This window comes from Podarcis erhardii (genome assembly GCF_964252035.2).
Source record: "Podarcis erhardii genome assembly, chromosome: 5".
Lineage (NCBI taxonomy): Eukaryota > Metazoa > Chordata > Lepidosauria > Squamata > Lacertidae > Podarcis > Podarcis erhardii.
The window spans coordinates 70,830,048-70,850,963 of record NC_138509.1 but is presented as its reverse complement, the minus strand read 5'-3'; the positions used below and the strand labels follow the sequence as shown (position 1 = coordinate 70,850,963).

At 42.0% G+C, this 20,916-nt stretch overlaps 1 protein-coding gene across 1 annotated transcript in view; it reads right to left on the bottom strand.

Moving 5' to 3' along the window:
- Positions 1 to 15,382: 15,382 nt before the first annotated feature.
- Positions 15,383 to 20,916, bottom strand: part of MOGAT1 (monoacylglycerol O-acyltransferase 1) — a 28,207-nt gene continuing 22,673 nt past the window's right edge. Inside the window, exon 6 of the mRNA XM_081861589.1 lies at positions 15,383 to 18,804. Within this exon, the coding sequence (XP_081717715.1) occupies positions 18,650 to 18,804 (155 nt within the window). The 3' untranslated portion in view covers positions 15,383 to 18,649. The remainder of the gene's footprint in view (positions 18,805 to 20,916) is intronic.

Here is a 20,916-nt window from a genome sequence, read left to right as displayed (position 1 = left end):
CTCTCTCGCGCGCTCGCCGACCCCTCCCTCCCTTCCTTCCGCTCCGAGCTGGCGCACCTCACAATCGCCACCGCCGCCGAGGAGCATCCTCATTCCATATGCCTGGGCGGAGGATCCTCATTGGCTGGCGAGGGGTGGCGCGCGAGGGGCTGGCGCTGCCGCGTTCTAAAACGGCTGTGTCTGCGAGGAGGGTTGCGCGAGGGAGCTGCGCGAAGGGTTACTATCGGTCACCGCCGGGCCTGGGGTTACGGGAGCCGCTGGCGGGCCGCTGGTGAATGACACAAGAGACCCATTAACAGCTGCTGCTGGGGGAAAGTAGGCTCCAAGTGCAATATTATATATATCTTGTCTTTGCATTGCAAATAAACACGACACTCTCGTGGGCTTATCGGCTCTTGCATTAGTAGTAGTAGCAGCAGCAGCGTTACTTTCGTCATCGTCATGTGTTGCTCGTGATCCAATGTGATGATACAAGTCGTGTCGTGCATGTTCCAGTCAGAAAATATTCGGGGGCGCTTGCACCCAAGTATATCATGCACACAGGATTGCAGCCTGATATGTATACGGGAAGAGAGAGAGGGAGGGAGAAATCACCCTATTCTTCTGGTTGCTAATTGATTTTAATGCTGTTATTCTACATCGTTGCAACCCTTCCTGGCACCTCGCGGTGAAAGGCCGGTAGGAAATGGAATAAATACAATTAATGGTTCGTGTGAAGTTTATCATACGGATCAATGAGGCTTGCCTGCTCGACTCCTGCCATTTAATTCTACCATCTAAGCAAGTTATTATTTATTACATAACGATGTAATCCCCACATGTTCTTTCTCAACCACTATAGAGACTGCAGGAAAACCATGAATGGAGCACAGGAAACTCGGCTTCAGCGTTTTGCTTATTTGAAGGAAGGAATCCATTTTAAATTGGGGAGGGGGTTCCCCTCACACTTGACATTTATTTAAGATGTTTCATATTATCATAGCTGTCAACTTTCAGATTTGAAAATAAGGGATCAGCAGCCTCACCTGTCCCGGGGACAGTCTATGGGATATCTAACAATCCGGGATAGCAGCGGGAAACGGCGCTGGAATAAGGGAATATCCCGCACAAAAAGGGAAGGTTGACAGCTATGCATATTATAGCAAGTATGGTTGCTACTAACTGCATCAGGAAGAAGGCAACACAATCTTGCATATGTTTACATAGCGGTTCACGCCATTGATTTAAAATGGAAATTACAACACCCTTTCGATTCACTTATCTGCACTTGGCAATGAGCTCTGTACCTTTGAACATGCTCTGATTCCTGGTGAGTGTACCAGGGATGTTAGCCTTAGGGCAGGTGATTATTTCCTACTGATGTCACACATAATTGCTCTATAGGTGTGGCAAATGTGATCCCCACAACACTCTGCTACTTCATACAGCAGTGCGGAGGAGGAGGACAATGTAGACACCACAATCTACAATGGAGGATGTTGCACTGACTGCCATCCACAACATCCTTTCTCTTTTCTAAGGTCTTTCCCCCACGCTTTCAGTTTAGTGCTAAAGTCCTGAGCAAAGCTGTACAGGAAGCAGCTGTTGTCTGAGTCTCTAATCTGCTCACTATGAGAAGCTCCACACATCAATCATGCTTCCTATATTACATGAGTTTTCTGGGGCAAATGTACAACGTGTGAGCAACAGGTGCACACCTATAAGTGTCAGCTGACGTGGGGCTGAGAGCCCTGGTTGTGCTAAACCCTCCATCCCAAGCACATGAGCATTTAAGAGCATGTACCTGGCAGTTTAAGCATTGGTAGTACCATTGTACCTTTGACAAACAACTCACATAAAGCAAGGAGCCACTTTTAATGATTAAGAACATAAGGAAAACCTACTGGATCAAGCCAATGGCCCATTTAGTCCAGTGTCCTGTTCTCACAATGGCCACCAGATGCCTGCAAGCGGGGATCCAAGCTCAGGAGCACTTCCCCTCTTGGCTATTGATACTGATTTTGCAGATTTCCAGGGATTTATAGGAGTTTCCTTCTAATGGCCTGCATCCTCTTCTGACTTCCTTTCATTATGCCTGTTAAGTAAACTTGGATGGTTTTAAATGGGGTTTAGACAAATTCCATTGTCAGAGGCATCACCATGTCCTCCTTGAGGGGCTCCCCATAGAAATCTGGCTACCATGAAAACAAGCTGCCAGACAAGATGGGCCCCTGATCTTATTCAGCTCTTTAGAACTTTTTACTGATTTTCGTATTGTATATTTAAATTGCTATAACCCGTCCTGGGACCTTGGGATGAAACATGGGTGAGCAATTCAGTTAGTAGCAACTTAAGTAAGTGCACGTGTTTGTTATATCACTAATCATATTATAGCAATGTAACTATAAAACAAACATGTACAGTTAACTTAAGAACATTTATGATGATAATAATAATAACAACATGTCACTCTTTGTCATAGACCCCAGAATGGGTTGCAACAACATAATGCATTCAGTGCATCAATGCATGGTTAAATTACCTCATAACACCTAGAATAGCAATCACCCCCCTTGAATTTAAGAGATTTGTGCCTTTTGCAAGAATAATTCTAATGCATGCAACCATGAATTGTTGATAACAATGACCATTCACTGTAGGGAGCCAACGGCCAGAGCTTTGCACCTGAGAAACAACATGTGATCCATGAGGTTCAGTATGTCCCCTTGACCGCCTTAGAGGGCACCTTGGTCTTGACCAGGAGTCACTGGAACTGAGCTGCTTCTGTTCTCCCATCTAATTTTAGAAGCCCTTCCTACTGTCTCTTTAAAGAGGTGGCCAGTTGAAGTGGGGGTAAAGGGAAGAGTGGGGCAAGGTAGAGACTGTGGAGGGAGCAGCGGCCCAAAGGGCTGTTAATTTGTAACAGCCAAGGTAAGATCAGCAGACAGGGTAAAGTCAACAGATAGCTGTAGAATGAGCAGACAAGATAAAAGTCAGCAGGTCAAATAAGTCTTAGCCGCCAATCTGCTGGTTGAGGCAACTATTAATCATCATTGCCCCTTTGTCAATGGTTTATTTACATGGCCCCAGTTACAAAGGACAAGTCCCCAAGAGGCTGGTAAAGGTTTCTCTGATGACCTGACCCAGTAGAAAGAGGAGGATGTGCCATTGCAAATGGCTATTGAGCATTAGAAACAGGAGAATGCTAGCAGTGAGCTAAAGAGACAAAATATAAGACCGAAAAGTGTGGTGCTGCAGAATGTTCAGAATGTTGGTCTAGGACTGGGAAGACCCAGATTCAAGTCATCACACCACTGTGAAGCTCACTGAGTGAGTGTGGGCCAGTCACTCTCTACTACCTCAGAGAGTTGGTGCATAGATAAAATTGGGGGACCTGGGGGAGGATGTATGCCATCATTAGTCCCTTGACAGAAGGACGGAATATAAATACAATAATTGAAATAATAACCAGTATTTAAGAAAAATTGCAGTGGATAATTATTAAGCTTTTCAAGCTTTAAGGTGAACAGTTTGTGTCCAATATTAGCCTGTATTGTCAACTCCATTCATTCAGATAAACTAATTATGATAAACATGTAAGGGGAAATTACTTTCTCCTCCATACAGATACACACACACTTGGCCACCATAGTTTCAAATTCTGGGAACAGAAACAATTTCTATATCATTTCCACACATTTATAAAAAATAAAACAAGTCTTTTATGGGGCACAAAACTCTACATTGTTTATGATAGTTAACTCTACTGTTCATGCTCACTTTCCTTCCTCACAATGACTGGTCTAAAATCTGTGCCTGATTTGGTGCAAATAAAATGCTTGGGGCAGCTTCTAAACCACAAGAATCATGAGATCATCCCTTTTTGGGGTTAACCAGAAATGTTTTACTAGTCTACATGAATATGTGTTACAATGATGGGCAGCTTCCTGGAACAAGATACCAGTGTGAGCATCAACTATCCTAATCTTTTAAATGTGTGACAAGTCTCACAAGGTCTCAGACCTGGTGTGAGAAGAATGTTGGTTTAAGTTCATGAGCCTCTTGCCTGAGTTCAGAGCAGATAACTAAGTTACAAGAAGACCATTTCTTCACTTCTATTGAATCCCTGTGACGGGGTGAGCTCCCGTTGCTCGGTCCCTGGTCCTGCCAACCTAGCAGTTCAAAAGCACGTCAAAGTGCAAGTAGATCAATAGGTACCACTCCGGCGGGAAGGTAAACGGTGTTTCCATGCGCTGCTCTGGTTCGCCAGAAGTGGCGTAGTCATGCTGGCCGCATGACCTGGAAGCTGTACGCCGGCTCCCTCGACCAGTAAAGCGAGATGAGCACCGCAACCCCAGAGTCAGTCACGACTGGACCCAACGGTCAGGGGTCCCTTTACCTTTACCTTACCTGTCCCTTGCTTGAGCTCAACAATAACAAGTGAAGAACCAGCAGGGATGCAAGGCAGGAAATTGAAATGAAAGATGGGCAGATCTGGAATGGTCAAGAGGGTATGAAATACAGCAAGAACTTTCTCCCATCTAAGCACAACCTACTCTGCTTATCAGACTGGTAGACTTTTACCTAGTTTTGTGGTTATATATGTACAGTTATTAAGCCACCCCAAAACTGCTGGTTCAAATGATGGGTGAACTCAGCACTGATACAACACAAGAGTCTGAATGGCATCTTGTCAAGAGATTCTCCCATGACCTGACCCAGCAGAGAGGAGGAGGTGCCATTGTAAATGTCTAGGTCACTGCCAAATTGGTGATAGCAGAAAGGCATACACATCTATCAATGTCTACTTCTTCAAGTTTCTGATTATCGGTACTTTTCCTACCATAAGGGAATTGCCAAGATATCTAAATATGAAGGATTAACAGTGCATGGGTCAAAGAGACTAAGCTTTTCTCCCTCCCTCCCTTCCATCCACCCTTCCTCTTTGTGGCCAAAGCCTTGATTATCTATCAATAACCAAACTATCGGTGAGGGAGGAAATGCCCTGTGTACTCTAAGCTGGACATTGATCTCAGCGTTAAAAACTGAGCCAGCAGGATGGAGCTGAACACACTTGAACTTTACTCTGTTAGAAACCTTTGTCCAACTTTTTGTATCTCAGGGACATATTCCAAATGAAATGCCATCCCCTTGCACTTTAACTTGGTAATCTAAGAGCCAAAGTGCACATCATGCTCAGCTGTATGAATGTTCTCCCAGAGGGGGGGCAGAGGTTGAAATCAGACTTGGAAATTCACGTGGAAGAGAGAGAGAGATAGATTTACCTCCCGCTACCACCCATGGGCTATTTTTCTTATTATAAAACTAAGTTGTGGCAGTGAAAGAGATGGGAAGCATCTGCTGAAAGAACTAGCTTCTGTCTCTATCTGTTCAATTTCAGCTGGTCATTATAAGAACTGCTATTTAACATTTAATGGCTCTCCTCTAGACAACCTGCTTATTTGAACATTCATCCTAGTTGCTAGCACAGAATTTATTTGGAGGTTAAGCTATATCCACCCTTTACTTAGCATTTGTAGAGATTTGTTTGCTGAGAGTTTATACGCGGGTGGTGCTGTGGTCTAAACCACTGAGCCTCTTGGGCTTGCCGATCACGAGGTCAGCAGTTTGAATTCCCATGACGGAGTGAGCTCCCATTGCTCCATCCCAGCTCCTGCCAGCCTAGCAGTTCGAAAGCACACCAGTGCAAGTAGATAAATAGGTACTGCTGTGGTGGGAAGGTAAACAGTGTTTCTATGTGCTCCGACTTCCATCACGGTGTTCTGTTGCATCAGAAGCGGTTTAGTCATGGTGACCACATGATCCGGAAAGCTATCTGTGGACAAAGGCTGGCTCCCTCAGCCTGAAAGCAAGATGAGCGCCTTTGACTGGACTTAACCGTCCAGGGGTCCTTTGCCTTTTTTACCTTTACAGCAATGAGCATTCATCCTTGTTTTTGCATGCCTGATGCTTATATGTTCTCTTGTTCATTATGTGTTTTTCTGCATTTTTCACTGCATTGCCCCATTTCTTTCCTAACTGTAGAAAGTTGTTTTTAATGAGTTGGGCAATGGAGTACTTTAATATACTTTATTTGCTTCAATGGGTATGTTCTAATCCCTCCTGCAAAATAATGACAGTCTGGAGGTGACGTAAGAACTGGTTGTCGAGTTTGCCCCCCCCCTTCCTCTCACCAGATTCATAAAGTGTAATGTTTGCATTATCACCAACAATTATTGTGTCAATTGTCACTATAACTATTTTGCTTTTATGTAATTATCACCGTAGGTTTTATCTTGCTTTGCTTCACACTTAATTTCTCTCTAACCTCACTCCTCTTTATTCTTCCTCCCCCAATGCCTGCCAATTTAGGATCGCACTTAATGCCTCTGATGAACTGTTCATGAAACATTATGTCAGCCTTTTTTGTTTCAGACAAGAATGGAGTCCGAAACTAAAGTTTTCCTACCAGTAGTTTAGAAACTTGTACCATTTTGTAACTAAGCTACATTTTACTGCCTGTGCAACTTATTCAGACTCCTGTATGGAAAAGCACCTGAATCTGACATTTGAATGGTTTTGTAAGTAAACCATTTTATAACTTATTAAATGTGTGGTCTGGGGATATGGAAGTTCACTGGAATGGGGTCAATTTTAAGGTTTTACATCCTATATTTCTATGCTTTTCTATACTGCATGTTTTGCAATGTTAAATCTCTGCTGGGGTTCTCTCACCAAAGAGTACTTGCCCCAAACTTGAGTCTTGGCTTCCAAGATTTCCAACAACCATCTTTTTTTCTTGCCCATCTGTTTGCAAATAATATCCAAAAGTCTGTCTCTCACACTGTAAGGCCTTAACTCCAACAGCACGACAGTAATTTTCCACCTGAATGGATGGCACAAACCCCAGAAACAGCCCTTTGAAGCATGGTGAGACCTGTTTTGCAAGTTGCCTTTTGAAGACTCAAATGTCAACAATAAGTGAAGTGTGGTCAGGAGGAAAAAACAAATAGCTTATTATATTATTTATAATTTTACCCTCCATTCCCTAGATTCTCAGATTAACTAGGTAAATGGCTAGTGTTGGACAACACCAGCAGTGGGGAACCTTTTGCCCTCTAGAAGTTGTTGGACTCAGCTCCCATCAGCACTAATCAGCATGGCCAATGGTTGCATATGATGGGAGCAGTACCCCAGCAAGAGTAGAGTAGACTGGGAGGAGGGGGAGTGACATTTTAGCAGCTTTCACTTGCAAATATGATTACTATTTAGTAGCTGGTGAGCTAGATATCATTTTTAGAAAGAAGAGCTGGTACACATTTATTCTACTTATTCATATCCTACCATTAAGAAAATATTTGTACAAGGCAGGTTATGACAGGGCCTAAAAACAGAAAAGAGTTTTGCAATCACAGAACCACAATGGTGGAAAAACTTTGTGTGTATTTGTGTGTAGTCAAATATAGCACTTGTGTCATGTTAGAACCAAGTAATAAGAGACGTGGTTAAGGTATGTTGCAATTTGAACAGAATTCCACTAGCCAAATCAGTGAAAAGTCATTCTATAGTTATGATAGCTGCAATTTCTCCATTACAGGTTCATAGAAATTCAGCTATAAGATCTTCGGGGCAAGAACATATTGTTGGGAGTTTTTGGTGGGCAGGGTGTCAATCTGTATGATGCCTGAATCCCTTCTCATTCCTGGGGTCCTGGATCCAGCAAGGGTTAAAATGTAATGGAGGATTTCATTACTGAACTAGTCAGGCTAGTTTCTTTGTGAGTAAATGGTCCTGAGGACTGTCATTAGTATAACAAAAGAAGTGGCTCTGAGCCAGAGAGCAAATGGGTGGACCCCCTCACTCACCTGGCTGGTAGTGAGAAAGACAAAAGCTGAGTGTACAGTGGTACCTCGGGTTAAGAACTTAATTCGTTCTGGAGGTCCATTCTTAACCTGAAACTGTTCTTAACTTGAAGCACCACTTTAGCTAATGGGGCCTCCTGCTGCTGCCGCGCCGCCAGAGCACAATTTCTGTCCTCAACCTGAAGCAAAGTTCTTAACCTGAAGCACTATTTCTGGGTTAGCGGAGTATGTAACCTGAAGCGTATGTAACCTGAAGCATATGCAACCTGAGGTACCACTTTCCTTTCTTGAAAAAGCACCAAATCCATCTGGAGTCTTCGTTTATTTCATGGCAATATCAGGCACCTTTCTCCAATAGAGTTAAATGTGATATGTGTAAGGGTTTCCATATGCAGATCTGATTAGCTCCACCAAGGTTGCTATATTATGGGCCTTAAGACCATAGCACTGGCATTACATGCCAACATAACTCTAAAGATAGACAGTCCCCTAAGTGAAAAATGAAATATCAATAATCATGCCTTTTAACTTTTACACTGATGAAGCCAACAAGTAACCATTCAGGGCTAGCGGCTTTCAAAATCAACACTTGCCACCTTCGGTCCTTTGTTTAAAGCATAAATATTAAAATACTTTCATTATTTCAGAGTAAAAAACTGAAACAGTGCACAACACTAGATGCGCTTCAAAGACTATCCCTTCTTATCTTCACTCATATTGCAATCCTAAAACAGATCACTCAGAAGGAAGTCCCTCCACATTCAATGGGACTTATTCCCATGCCTATTGGGTGGGGTTAGGAATTCTGCCTAAATCAGCTTGACACTTCTGGAGTTACTGAATATGCTAATATAGCACAGCTTACAGAGCATTGCTGAAACAAAGTAATAAAGGTTGTGTTTGAATATGTCAATGTTTCTATACCTCGTGCTCAAACAATATTGTTTTCTTGACTCTAACATGGTGCCGTTACCAAATGGAGACCATTACTCTGTGGTTAACTGTGCAATTATTTTAACTGTTATATGCTTATGGCACTACCCAGTGCATTGTTTGCAGAAGAACAAGTTTCTTATTTAATTTCTTTTAAGCTTTGTGTGCTCTTTATTTTATACCAGAAAAACGCCCATGTCATAGAACAACTCTTCTCTGTTGCTGGGCAAGGCCCACTAGGCACACAGACTCTGGAGGTACTGGGCATTCTCTCCCCCCACCCCACTAGCTGTGGAGCAACTCCAAGGGTTGAAATATACAGTATTTTAGTGTATAAGCAGAACCATTGGAACCGAACACCCACGTAAGAGTGGGTACTATAGTTAAATAACACAGAATTACCAGTAGCAGCCGTTTCATCTTACAATCCCAGCTATGCTTGTGGCTTGAGAAGATTGGATAGAAATGAATGGAACTTCATTCTGAACAAACCATTTTCGGATCAAGCTATCCTAAAACACGGGTGGCGCTGTGGGTTAAACCACAGAGCCTAGGACTTGCTGATCAGAAGGTTGGCGGTTCAAATCCCCAAATCCCCATGACGGGGTGAGCTCCTGTTGCTTAGTCCCTGCTCCTGCCCACCTAGCAGTTTCCCGGTGGGAAGGTAAACCTTCCCGGTGGGAAGGTAAACGGCGTTTCCGTGCGCTGCTCTAGTTCGCCAGAAGCGGCTTAGTCATGCTGGCCACATGACCCGGAAGCTGTACGCCGGCTCCCTCAGCCAATAAAGCGAGATGAGCGCCACAACCCCAGAGTCGGTCACGACTGGACCTAATGGTCAGGGGTCCCTTTACCTTTATCCTAAAACTGGTTGGTTTTCTTAAGCAACTCTGTTAAGGATGCCATACTTTGCCTATATTGATATGTCTTCAACTGGCAAAAACGCCAGGGATATAGTATAGAAAAATATGGGGCACCTTAATGGTGGTAGAGACAATTTATGCTTCACACTATGATATACCCAAGCCCATCCTTCCTAAAAGGGATTCTGGCCTGTGAATGAGAACTTTGGATTACAGCTACGATGATTCACTTGGCATACAAGCAACCGTTAAGAACAACTGCCTACATTTTGTAGAGCTGGCTTACTTTTAAGACAGGTTGAATCTTGCAGTAGGTGGAAATGAATGGAAGTCAGAATGTGTATTTTGCAGATGTGTATTACACACACCCATACCTTTTTCTCAGACAAACACTGCAATACTCTCACCCATAAGATTAGAAACAGCTGTCCACGTGCACTCTTAAGCAACAGCTGTCTGCCTCTTTCCCCAGATTGTCAGACCAAGGAATCCTTCAATTTGATTGGTTTGGAACATTCAGTACAGAATTTTCATTCTTCTCTGTGTTTGTGAATGGTTGCCAAGAACACCGGTCAGCAAAAAAACATAAAGGAGAATTTCCTAAAGAGGGGCCAGATCTGGATGTACAAGCGTTGCAGTGGTTGTTTTGACAGAAGTGGATTATATGTTTTGTCAGAATCCCTATAACATTGTTAGCTCAGAGCACTAGTACATGGGTGGGCAAACTAAGGCACGGGGGGCCGGATCTGGCCCAATCGCCTTCTAAATCCGGCCAGGGAACAGTCCGGGAACCAATGTGTTTTTACATGAGTAGAATGTGTGCTTTTATTTAAAATGCATCTCAGGGTTATTTGTGGGGGCCTGCCTGGTGTTTTTACATGAGTAGAATGTGTGTTTTTATTTAAAATGCATCTCAGGGTTATTTTGGGGGCATAGGAATTCATTTTTTGTTTTGTTTTTTCAAAATATAGTCCAGCCCCCCCCCCAAAAAAGGTCTGAGGGACAGTGGACCGGCCCCTTGCTGAAAAAGTTTGCTGACCCCTGCACTAGTATAATGAATGCAGCTTAAATCTTTTCCGATAGAACGCTATAACATTTTCTCCAGTAGTGTGCATGTCTCTGCCTGCCCACTTCTGTACCTTACAGGCTCTGTCTGCTGTAAACAGGCAGCAAGCAGTCTCTAGGATCAGCGAATGAAACAAAACAGCAACAAAAAAATTCACCCCACTTGATGTCAGAGGAAAAAAAGCTCTGTAGACTCAGTCTGTAACCATGTTCAGCCTCAAAGGGCAGAAAGATCATTAGTCAAAGTCCATGCAAACTTGCATAGTTACAAAAAGGTGCCCAATTCAAATCTTATCTTGAAGGAACTAAGTTCAGTGGGTGAGAGTTCACCTGATAAGATGGCAGTATTGGCCAATCCCCAGATGTGGATTTCTCTGTCAGGGCAGTAAAAATACATTATATTTGGCATAATGTCTTTCTTGGAACGGCTTAGTGGGACTTGATATGCCTATGTGGGCAGCTCCTAGGAAAGTCCAGTTAATCTTTTACATTGGTCAGTTTCCCCTCAACATTTATCCCCTAATTTGTGGTCAATATTACATTAGCTTGGGCACAACCAGCTCTCCCCAAGGGTCAGAGTTTGGCAGTAGCATTTGAGTAGGACACGGGTAGGGAATGTTTTCCAGCCTCAGGGCCACATTCCCTCATAGGTATAATTGGGGGGCGGGGACCAGAGGCAAAAATCAGCAGAGCAATGGATGCAGTTTATATTTGTACGATAGGATGCATTCAACTCATGCTGCAGCTGAAGGTTTTGAGACCCCTCTGTTCACCCACCTTTCCATCAAGGAAAGCAAAAAGCATTATCACACTCCACAAGACACTTTCTAGTCAGTCAAAAGAAATCCAAGGCTAGCATGGAATAGTAGATTGAGGAGCATGGCATGGAGAGAGTCCCATGGGCCAGTTGAAGAGGTATTGAGGACCTCATTTGGTTCATGAACCAGAGGTTCTCCACCCCTAGAGTAGGACATTGGAAGTAATCAAGTAGGCATTATTGGCAAAGTTGGTTGCCAATCATTGACAGACTTTATTGGCAAGTGTGTCTCAGGGGTGGGGTGTTGTTTCATTTTGTTGGATTAATGAAGTTGAAACAATTTACAGTTAACTTCTAAATTCAAGCATTATGACATCCTGAATGCCTCTTCCCTGCTGCTTGTAAGAACTGTCTTTGACTTGCATGTAAGTTCAGAAGAAACATAAAAGGTTCTGCAGTGCAATCCTACGCATACTTGCTGAAAGGTAAATCCCAGTATGTCAACAGGACTTATTCCCAGGGTAAGTGTGTATAGGACTGCAATATTTTTGCTTCTACATGAAATCAATTCATGTACTTGGGGGTTTAATGGTGGTATATGCAAGTTTGGAAGGGGAAGAGGAGCAGGATCACTAGTGGAATGCAAACTAAATAGAACGGATTGGTTTGGGTAATGAGATATCCTAATTAGCTAATCTGTGATGATATGTTGCTGTCTTTTGCACCAATATAGGTTGTTTGTTGTTGTTCTAGAGCAGTGGTTCCCAATTAGGTAGGGTTGCCATATTTCTAGAAGTAAAAATACGGATACTAGCAAAGTTGTTGAGGTGTTGTTTTTTTAGCTAATTGGGAATCACTGTACTACAGGATATTCATCCTTGCTTTTCATTCCTCTAAAATGAATGAATTATTGTAATGCAAGGAATACTGCCTGCCTTTCAGTATTCCTTACATCACAATATAAAGAATGCCTTGGGTGTTCTAAATGCCCTAAAGGGCTTATGCAAGTTAATTACTCAGCCTGGTTAATCCTATGTAATACAGATTAGCACTGTCAAATATTGCTCCCATCAACCGGCTGTCTGTCAGTTCTTTTAAAACAAGACAACCATCCATCAATACAAGTATGAACATAGAAGAGTGGGGACTAGGTGGACAGGTTAGTATTTTCCCCTCCTAACTGATAGCTTTTCTTAATTTAGTTGCAAGGCTGCTTTATAAGCTTACAACTTCATCTAATCACCCACTTGATTGTTAGAATCACCAGTCATTAAATACAGATATAATTACACACACATATGTCAATCATTCTCATCATACAACTTATGCAAGTTGGTGCATAAGTTCCAATGATTTACTTAGATCATAGTGTTACAGATATAAGCTTTAAGAATGAAGCATGCTGTGCTGCATTGCTCACAGATATTTTTTTTTTGCACTAGATGGTTTAAAAGCAACTGTTATGCAACAGGATTGTACAGCAGGACCCTTAGTTCTGGTGTGTTTGATGGAAGGAGGAGGCCTTGCACAACTGCCTTGTAGAGTAGGCCAGATGTGTATTGACTATCTGGTAACAGTTGCCACACCACCGTCTCTTAAACTTGCAGGAGCAGGATCCTGGCATGCTCAAGAAAAACGGGGGGAAAGGATCCTGAGACAACACACCCTGCATTTTCCAGCCAGAACCCTCTTAGTTCACTTGGGGAGTGAAGCCAGCACTTAGCTCTTAAACTCTCCCAGAGATCAGAATAGCTTCCTTTTCTCTAACACCCCAAATCTTATACCAAGTAGAATGCACCCAGCAGTTAGGGCACATGGGAGATTACAAAAATCCTTGAGTTTAGCAAACACACATTCTGGACTCCAACAACCCAATTAAATAAAGCTTTATTAAGAATAGAAGGGATGAAGGCAGATGGACAAACAGCTCAAATCCACCTACACTGACCTAGGAACTTACAAACAGGCTTCTTACTCCTCTCATGAGTAACAGAGCAAAGACGGTCAGTTGCAGGGTTTCTTATGATTGGCGTTGGATAATGGAATGGACCTTGGTGGAAGAAACAGGGGCAAAGGCTATATACCACAGCCCAATTTTGATGACTTTCTCCCTTATGTTGGTTTAAATGGCACCTGGCTCCTTGCTTAGCGGAAATCATCTCTAAGGTTTTTAAAATTTCCTGCAGACAGCACCTTTGTGGATTCAGGAGTTGGCTATGTACGTGTTGGCCTCATTCTTGGTGTTTCTAACATAAAACTCTGGTTTCCCTTCAGACCATACGAATATTTTACTAATGTGAAAACCATACCCATAAGACACTACTCATGACACTGAAAGATGATTTAGCATAGGAATAGAAAGGGGTTTGCTTTGATGTTACAAAAATGAAGCAGAGAGTAGGTTTTCACTTTCTGCTCTCTCCAGGCTATTTCTTTCCTTCCACAATTTGGCAAATAACAAATGGATGGTGAGAAAGGAGATATGCCATCTAGTGGAGCTAAAGAAATATAAAGCAGGTGTGCTTGTCTTGCATAACTGCAGGCAGAACCTTTTTTTTTTTTTTTGTAAAATATGAGGTATACTGATAGAAGTGCTGCAGGTGCCAGGACAAAATACTTGCCATGAGGGACCAAGGAATAACCTGGCTGCAAGGAATAACCCACTCCTGCATTACTACACAAAGGTAAAGTCAACATGATCCTTGAAATATGAGATCGGTTAGTTTTCTTCCTCAACATCAGGTGTGGAAACCTTTGGCCCTCCAGATGTTACTGAACTAGAATGCTCATATGGGGCGGATGATTCTGTCACTTTCAGTTCTCTCACTTGCTCATTTTTCCATTCTCAAATTCAGTTCTCTGCATTTCTGCAGCAATTTGAGCTCCCCCCCCCCCCCAGGAAGAACCCATCATGATTTTTTAAATTGCATTTTAGTGCAAATTTCTCCTGATAAACACATTTCGTATGCTGTTTTGACCACTGTTTGGTTGACCTTGGTTGGTTGGAAAACTACACCGCAAAATTCAGTTAACTGCAAATTTCAAAGGATGCCTGTGTTTTCATATTGTTTCAGAAAGCTCAAATTTGATAAATTCGGCTTTACACGCTACCTGAATCAAATATCTCCCCCATCCCTACTCCCATCATCCCTAGCTAATGGCCAGACTCACTGGGGCTGATGGGAGTTGGAGTTCACCCACTTTACTTCACTGAATATATCATAAAAGAAGTTGGTCAACAGGCTGTGTTTGCTTCAGAATCCAGCCACAATAGGAGGATAATGATGTTGCAAAGGATAACATATTTAATATTTAAGATTACTTTGAAAATGCACAACACTAATAATATTATCCTCCCCTTCTCATATTCCAAATGACAATTCACTCTCTCCCCTTCCATAGCAACAAGCTGCAATGTTGATCTTCCATTATTAAATTTGAGAGCCTTATACTAGGAAGCAGCTGTTCCTTTCCTTCATTCGTTCGTTCAGTAATGAGACACTAATACATCAAGACATTTACAGTGCATGTCTACTCTGAAGTAAGCCCCAAAGAGTTCAATGGGGCTTCCTGCCAGGTAAGTGGGAATACGATTGTAGCCTTAATCAAACCTCCTTCTTGCCTTTTCTTCATTTTCATTATATTATAGTATGCTGCATACATGCCATTGTGGAAAGAATATGAAAATCACCAACACCCAGCTCCCTTGAATGGAGCGGAACTACATGATGTGTCTGCAGATTATCTTAGTGGACTGGCTGCCAATATAAATAGCATAAAGATATTATGATAAACCCATGATGGAAAGACATTGGCTAAGCTAAAACCGCATGAAGCTAATCTCTTCATCAATGGGCTGCTAGATAATTATGAAAGAACACACATAAAAGATTGAGTACATGTAAGCACACCCACACACCCACATATTCATATCAAAATGGTTTATTCTTCTTAAGCTTCTGTTCAACAAAATAATCAATCTGTATTTTAAAAAGCCATAATACAGCAACAAGGCTGGAGCAGCGGAAAACAGCAGGTTGCATGTATGTATTTTGCAAAACTGTTCAACACACTGCAAGGCCTGTTGAAGGGCTATTCTTGATTGGCTATGTGATTAGTATAGGAAGCAATACTCCCACTCTGAAATGCTTTCACTTGGAAGGTTGCAAATTGCCGTTCCCTAAGTCAGATTGCTGCCATATCTAGCAAGTGGTCACTCTCTTCTGGGAGGGCTTGGAGATGGTCAGAGAACTGTTTTTCCTTGGGGGTTTTAAGGGAAAGTGTGGGCAGTGGAGATGGGTCCATTAGAATGAACGGGACACTGTCCCACCAAAGTCAATCTGCCCTTAACCACTCCCACGTGTCAGCTTCCTTCTCTTCAGTTTCCCATGTTGTCCTTGTAAAACTCAGCAGAAGACTGGGCACAAAACTAGAATGAGATGGCTCTGCTTGTCATTGACTCTGCCTACTGTCAGACTCCTTGCCATCCGTTCTGTCAATCTCAGTGGGGCCAACCATCATTGATGCTTAGGTATAGGGCAATCAGTGGCTGTATGACCCATGACCTCCCTCCATATCTCTCTCTCTCTCTCTCTCTCTCTCTCTCTCTCTCTCTCTCTCACACACACACACACACACACACACACAGCTCCTTTTAAGTGAACTGGTGCATGAGGAAGTAATGAGCTTTGAATAATTTTGTGAACCAGCAGTGCTGAGAATGACATAAGAACCAAGAATGTGGTATCAAGGGGAATTTGAAGCAAATGCTGATAGCAAGCCAACCTTCTGTGTATAGGGAGAGCAGCTGCTAGGACGTCCGGCCTTAGCTGGTTTGTCCCTCAGCAAGCGTTCCCATCAGAAACTAAAAGGAAAGGACTGGACCAGACAATATATGCTCTTTTTCCCCCACTTCCAGCTCCCTCTTCAAGCATGAGTGGTTAGTAGAGGGAAATAATATTGGCAAATTTTCATATCATCTCTTTATTTTCCTCTCAGTCTTGTTTAATTAAGTTCTTGCATTACATCACTCATGTCAAGCAGCTGTTCAGTTGCAGTGGAATAATCTCAGTGCCTCCAAAGCATGATCCAGTTGTCTGGGGGCTCGATTCAAATGAAAAACTATAGCTACATGCTTGGTTAGTTGGTGCAACTCTCAGCAACTCTAAATTAGGAATTTAGAATTTGTGTGTGTGTGTGTGTGTGTAATTCTGAACTGACAAATGCTTCCAGTGAAACAAATGCCTGAAATTGTACACATTCAGATCATAGAATCATAAAACTGTAGAGTTGGAAAGGACCACAAGGGTCATCTAGTCCAACCTCTTGCAATGCAGAAACCGTTTTGCCCAATGTCAGGCTTGAACCCACAACCCTGAGATTAAGAGTCTCAGGCTCTACCGACTGAGCTGTTTCACCAACTCACTTTTCATGGTTTCCATTGATAATACTTAGACTTAATTTCCCCTCTGCCAAAAGCTTTTTGATTACTAAAAAACATGCTTTTGAAAGAACAAAAAAATCAAGCAGATTTGATGGGGTCACTCATGTGACTAAACCAGGAAGCATTATCCTGTTTCTTAATTGATCCCAGTGCCATCCAATACACTGCTGTATTTAATTGGTTACAGGGAGAAGGAATCTCGGACCCACGGGCCAGTTGCAGCCATTCAGGCCTTTATTACGGTATCTTGTTCTTGGGACTTTCCCCAGCCACCCCACTTGGTCCTCATCAGCACTGCTTTGCAACCTCCTTGGAGTTTTTGCCTGGCTGGAATGTGTCCTTGAACTCATCTAATGCCTGGATGGAGCATCGTGAGGAGTGTAAGAGTGAGTGTAAAATCTAGCCTACTGTGGAAAGGTAATGAATGCCATCCATTGCTCTGGCCCTCTTCACCACTGTCATGTGACCCCCCAGAATGAATGCAGGCCGGGAGCTGAAAAAGGTTCCTTGTCCTTGGGCTGCAATGATGTCATCCTGTTTACTCAATACTCTACTAGTGGGAATCACTATGTGACTTAAATGAGGAAAGACAGCAGTGCAGAGTGAGCGGAAATAGGTGCAAAAGCACTTGCCTCCAGGGAAAACAGTAATACAGAACAGAAGGGGGGGAGTGATTGTTTACAAATACTTTTTTCTGTCAAAATATTTCTGCCCCACTGAAATTGTTGCTCTCAACCTGAAAGCTAGAGAGTATGCAACACAGTTCTAATATTTTAAAAGTTACATTGCAAAGTATTAATTGCACCTCTTCCCACCTGTCTCTTTGGTGAATGAGCTTTGAAAGGGAAAAAATCACAACGCATGGCTCCTTTAGAAGCAAAAGTGGTTTGTCTTCCTCTATTATCATTATCATTTGGGAGGGGTGCTGTGAAAAAACTTCCCAGAGAATCATCAATTTTGCCTCAGCACACTACTCTTCTAAATAAACGCACCAATTACAAAAGTACAAAGTTCCCGTCCCTGCTAAATGAGCATCTTTGGCTTATTAAATCACTTCAAGTACAATACCATATGGCTTAGGAACGCCTAATATGCCACATATTGCATTGCATAGTTAAATACAGATCAATAGCTAGGCAACAAGCCATACACGAGCATTCAGCAAAAACATTTAAAATTATTCAGTCAACTCAGATGGACACAATACACTTCTCTTTCTAAAAAAACAAACAAACCAAAGGCTTCTCTGCTGCAACCACTCGGATATTAACTGAACTCTGCAAGAGCATACCTCTGCAAAATCCCTACCTGTTTCAAAGGTAGGAAAAATTTCCTGGAGGAACAAGACTGAAGACATGGGAGCCCTAGACTTATTCCATGAGCGCTCTCTTCACATAGTACAGACCAATTATCTGTGCTTACAGATTGAGTCTGTCTCGGAAAAAGCATGAGATTAAAAAGCATTAGGATTCTTTGTAGATTTGCAATGTTTTGTTACAAAACTGCATCCATTGAGAGAAGGAATAAAAATGCATTCCCAGACAATAGAGCAAAGGTATACAAAAACACAGAGAGAATTGCAAATCTTTTTTTTTTTTTTTAAAGCAAATGCGTCACATTGTACCCAGCTACACAAGAAGATTGTAACTCTTGTAAGTTGTTGGAGAGAAGGGTTGGATGGGGTAAAAGGTTGCTTTTCACCAGCAAGCAACTCTTCTGAATCAGATTCTCCTTCTACTTGAACCTACATTTAGGTAAATGTGAGAGATGCATGCTCTGATATCCCGTACTTTTCTTTGTTTTTGTCAAATAACTCCTGGAGTTCCTGCAGATATTTCTCATGGAGTTGATTAATTTCTTCAATGGTGGGATTCAGATTCTGTTTCACCGCAATAGGGTTCCCAACTGCAAAATCAAAAACAAAATAAGAAAATCCCAGTGAGAGTTATCTGTGAAATTGCTCTGATCCAACTATCTAATGATCTTTCATAAATTGTAAGGGACCTCTAGAGCTATCCAAATTCTAAACTTTCCTGCGTTAGCAGAGCATCACAAATGACCCTGTCAAATGTGGACAGTAGGAATATCTACCTATTGGTTTTTCAGTACCACTCACACTGAGGCATGTGGATACCCTTTACTATGTTGGTTTCCTGAATACATTTTTCAAAAATGGTTCTGTGTGATCTTAAGTACTGCAGAGCAACAACAATGTCCAAGGAGGAAATATTGGCGAAATTGGCAGGATCAGTGTCACCACTTCATTAGAAGCTGTTAACAAAGAGCTATACAACCTGGCTGCTTACAGCACTTCTTCATGTACATACAGTATGAATGGCAACAACAATTCGCAAGTGAAAACAAACAACATGAATGGTCACATGAAAAGTAAAATTCCCAATTTTATTTATTTATTTCGTAAAAATTATATACTGCTCGATTTTTTGTTGTTGCTGTTTTTTAAATCAAAGTGGTTTACATCCAACGAACTGCTTTTCCAAACAGTCTCACATACTGAAGACAGATACTTTTGCCGAAAGAAAGCCATTCTGAAAACAGAGTATGTCAATGTGTCCAAAGCAAATAGATTTGCAAGTGGGAAGGACTTCTGCTGCAGCTCTGTTAATTACAGGCAACTGCCTATTAAGGAATGGAAGTATAGTGGTACCTCGGGTTAAGTACTTAATTAATTCCGGAGGTCCATTCTTAACCTGAAACTGTACTTAACCTGAAGACCACTTTAGCTAATGGGGCCTCCCACTGCTGTCGTGCCGCCGGAGCACAATTTCTGTTCTCATCCTGAAGCAAAGTTCTTAACCTGAGGTACTATTTCTGGGTTAGCAGAGTCTGTAACCTGAACTGAAGCGTATGTAACCAGAGGTACCATTGTACTTTATTGGGCTAGTAAAATGGGCACATTTTCCTTATTCAGTATTTATAATCAAATGACTGCTGCTATCTGAACAACCTGTTTCTTTATGGTGCCATCTAAACCTAGAACTAGTTTGTAAATTTGGGACACTATTATATGCATGGGATATGTTTACAAGTACTCAAAGATACAAAGGCATAGAAAACATCGTAGAAGTTGTCCTTCTACTTACCTAGACGTTCACAGTTTAAAATGACCAGTATGCCAATTGATCACCTTGTGTTCTTGTTTAGCAGAACTGTGTCTTTGTTGCAAATTGTTCTTGTATACTTTTTAGTTTCCAAAAGTTGGTTATTTTGTTCAATCACATCCACCATGCACTTCTTTCTTGCTATTTTTAAATCACTTTCATAAAGCAACAGGTTGAATCAGCACCTGGAACCTGCTCCACCCTAAAAGGCTCATGCATAGGTCAGTTTAAATTTAGCAGTCAGTGCACAAAGTAATGCACCCGTCCTTTTAGGTTCTAGTGTTTTTGCAATTAGCATTCGTTCTTTTCTTAGCCTCTTATCCTCTCTCCTACACCTCCTCTAATGATCTCTAACTTGTATTTACAAATGCAAATCTACCTCTCAACATATTCTGTGGCGTATCGTACTGTAGCAAGCAAAATGCCACTTTTTAGAAGAGCACTTCTCTTAATCAAAAGTTGAGCCAGAAGTGGTTTTCAGTCCTCTCTTCACTCTTGACAAAAGTGGTTAGAACATATCTTATGATCCTGTTTACATTTTAAAGCAGCTGACATAATACTTGCACACGACCTCAAGAATATGGTGTGTTGCTAGAAGTTTGCCATTTGAAAACTACACAAAGTACAGGAATGGTGGAATGCAATATAGGAAAAAGTACAAACCACTCAACATATTATCAAACTCCTGCAATAACCTGGCTTTGGTAGATAACCAAATGGGAATGTAGGTGGACATTTTTAAACCACTTATTATTTGGAGCTCAAGGAGACATGCATGGGGATTATTCCATTTTATATTCATAATTATCCTATATAGTAAGTTCAGCTGAAAGATAATGGGATCTGTAATCATGCTGGGATATAATGGGATCCACAATCACTGAAGTGTACCCAG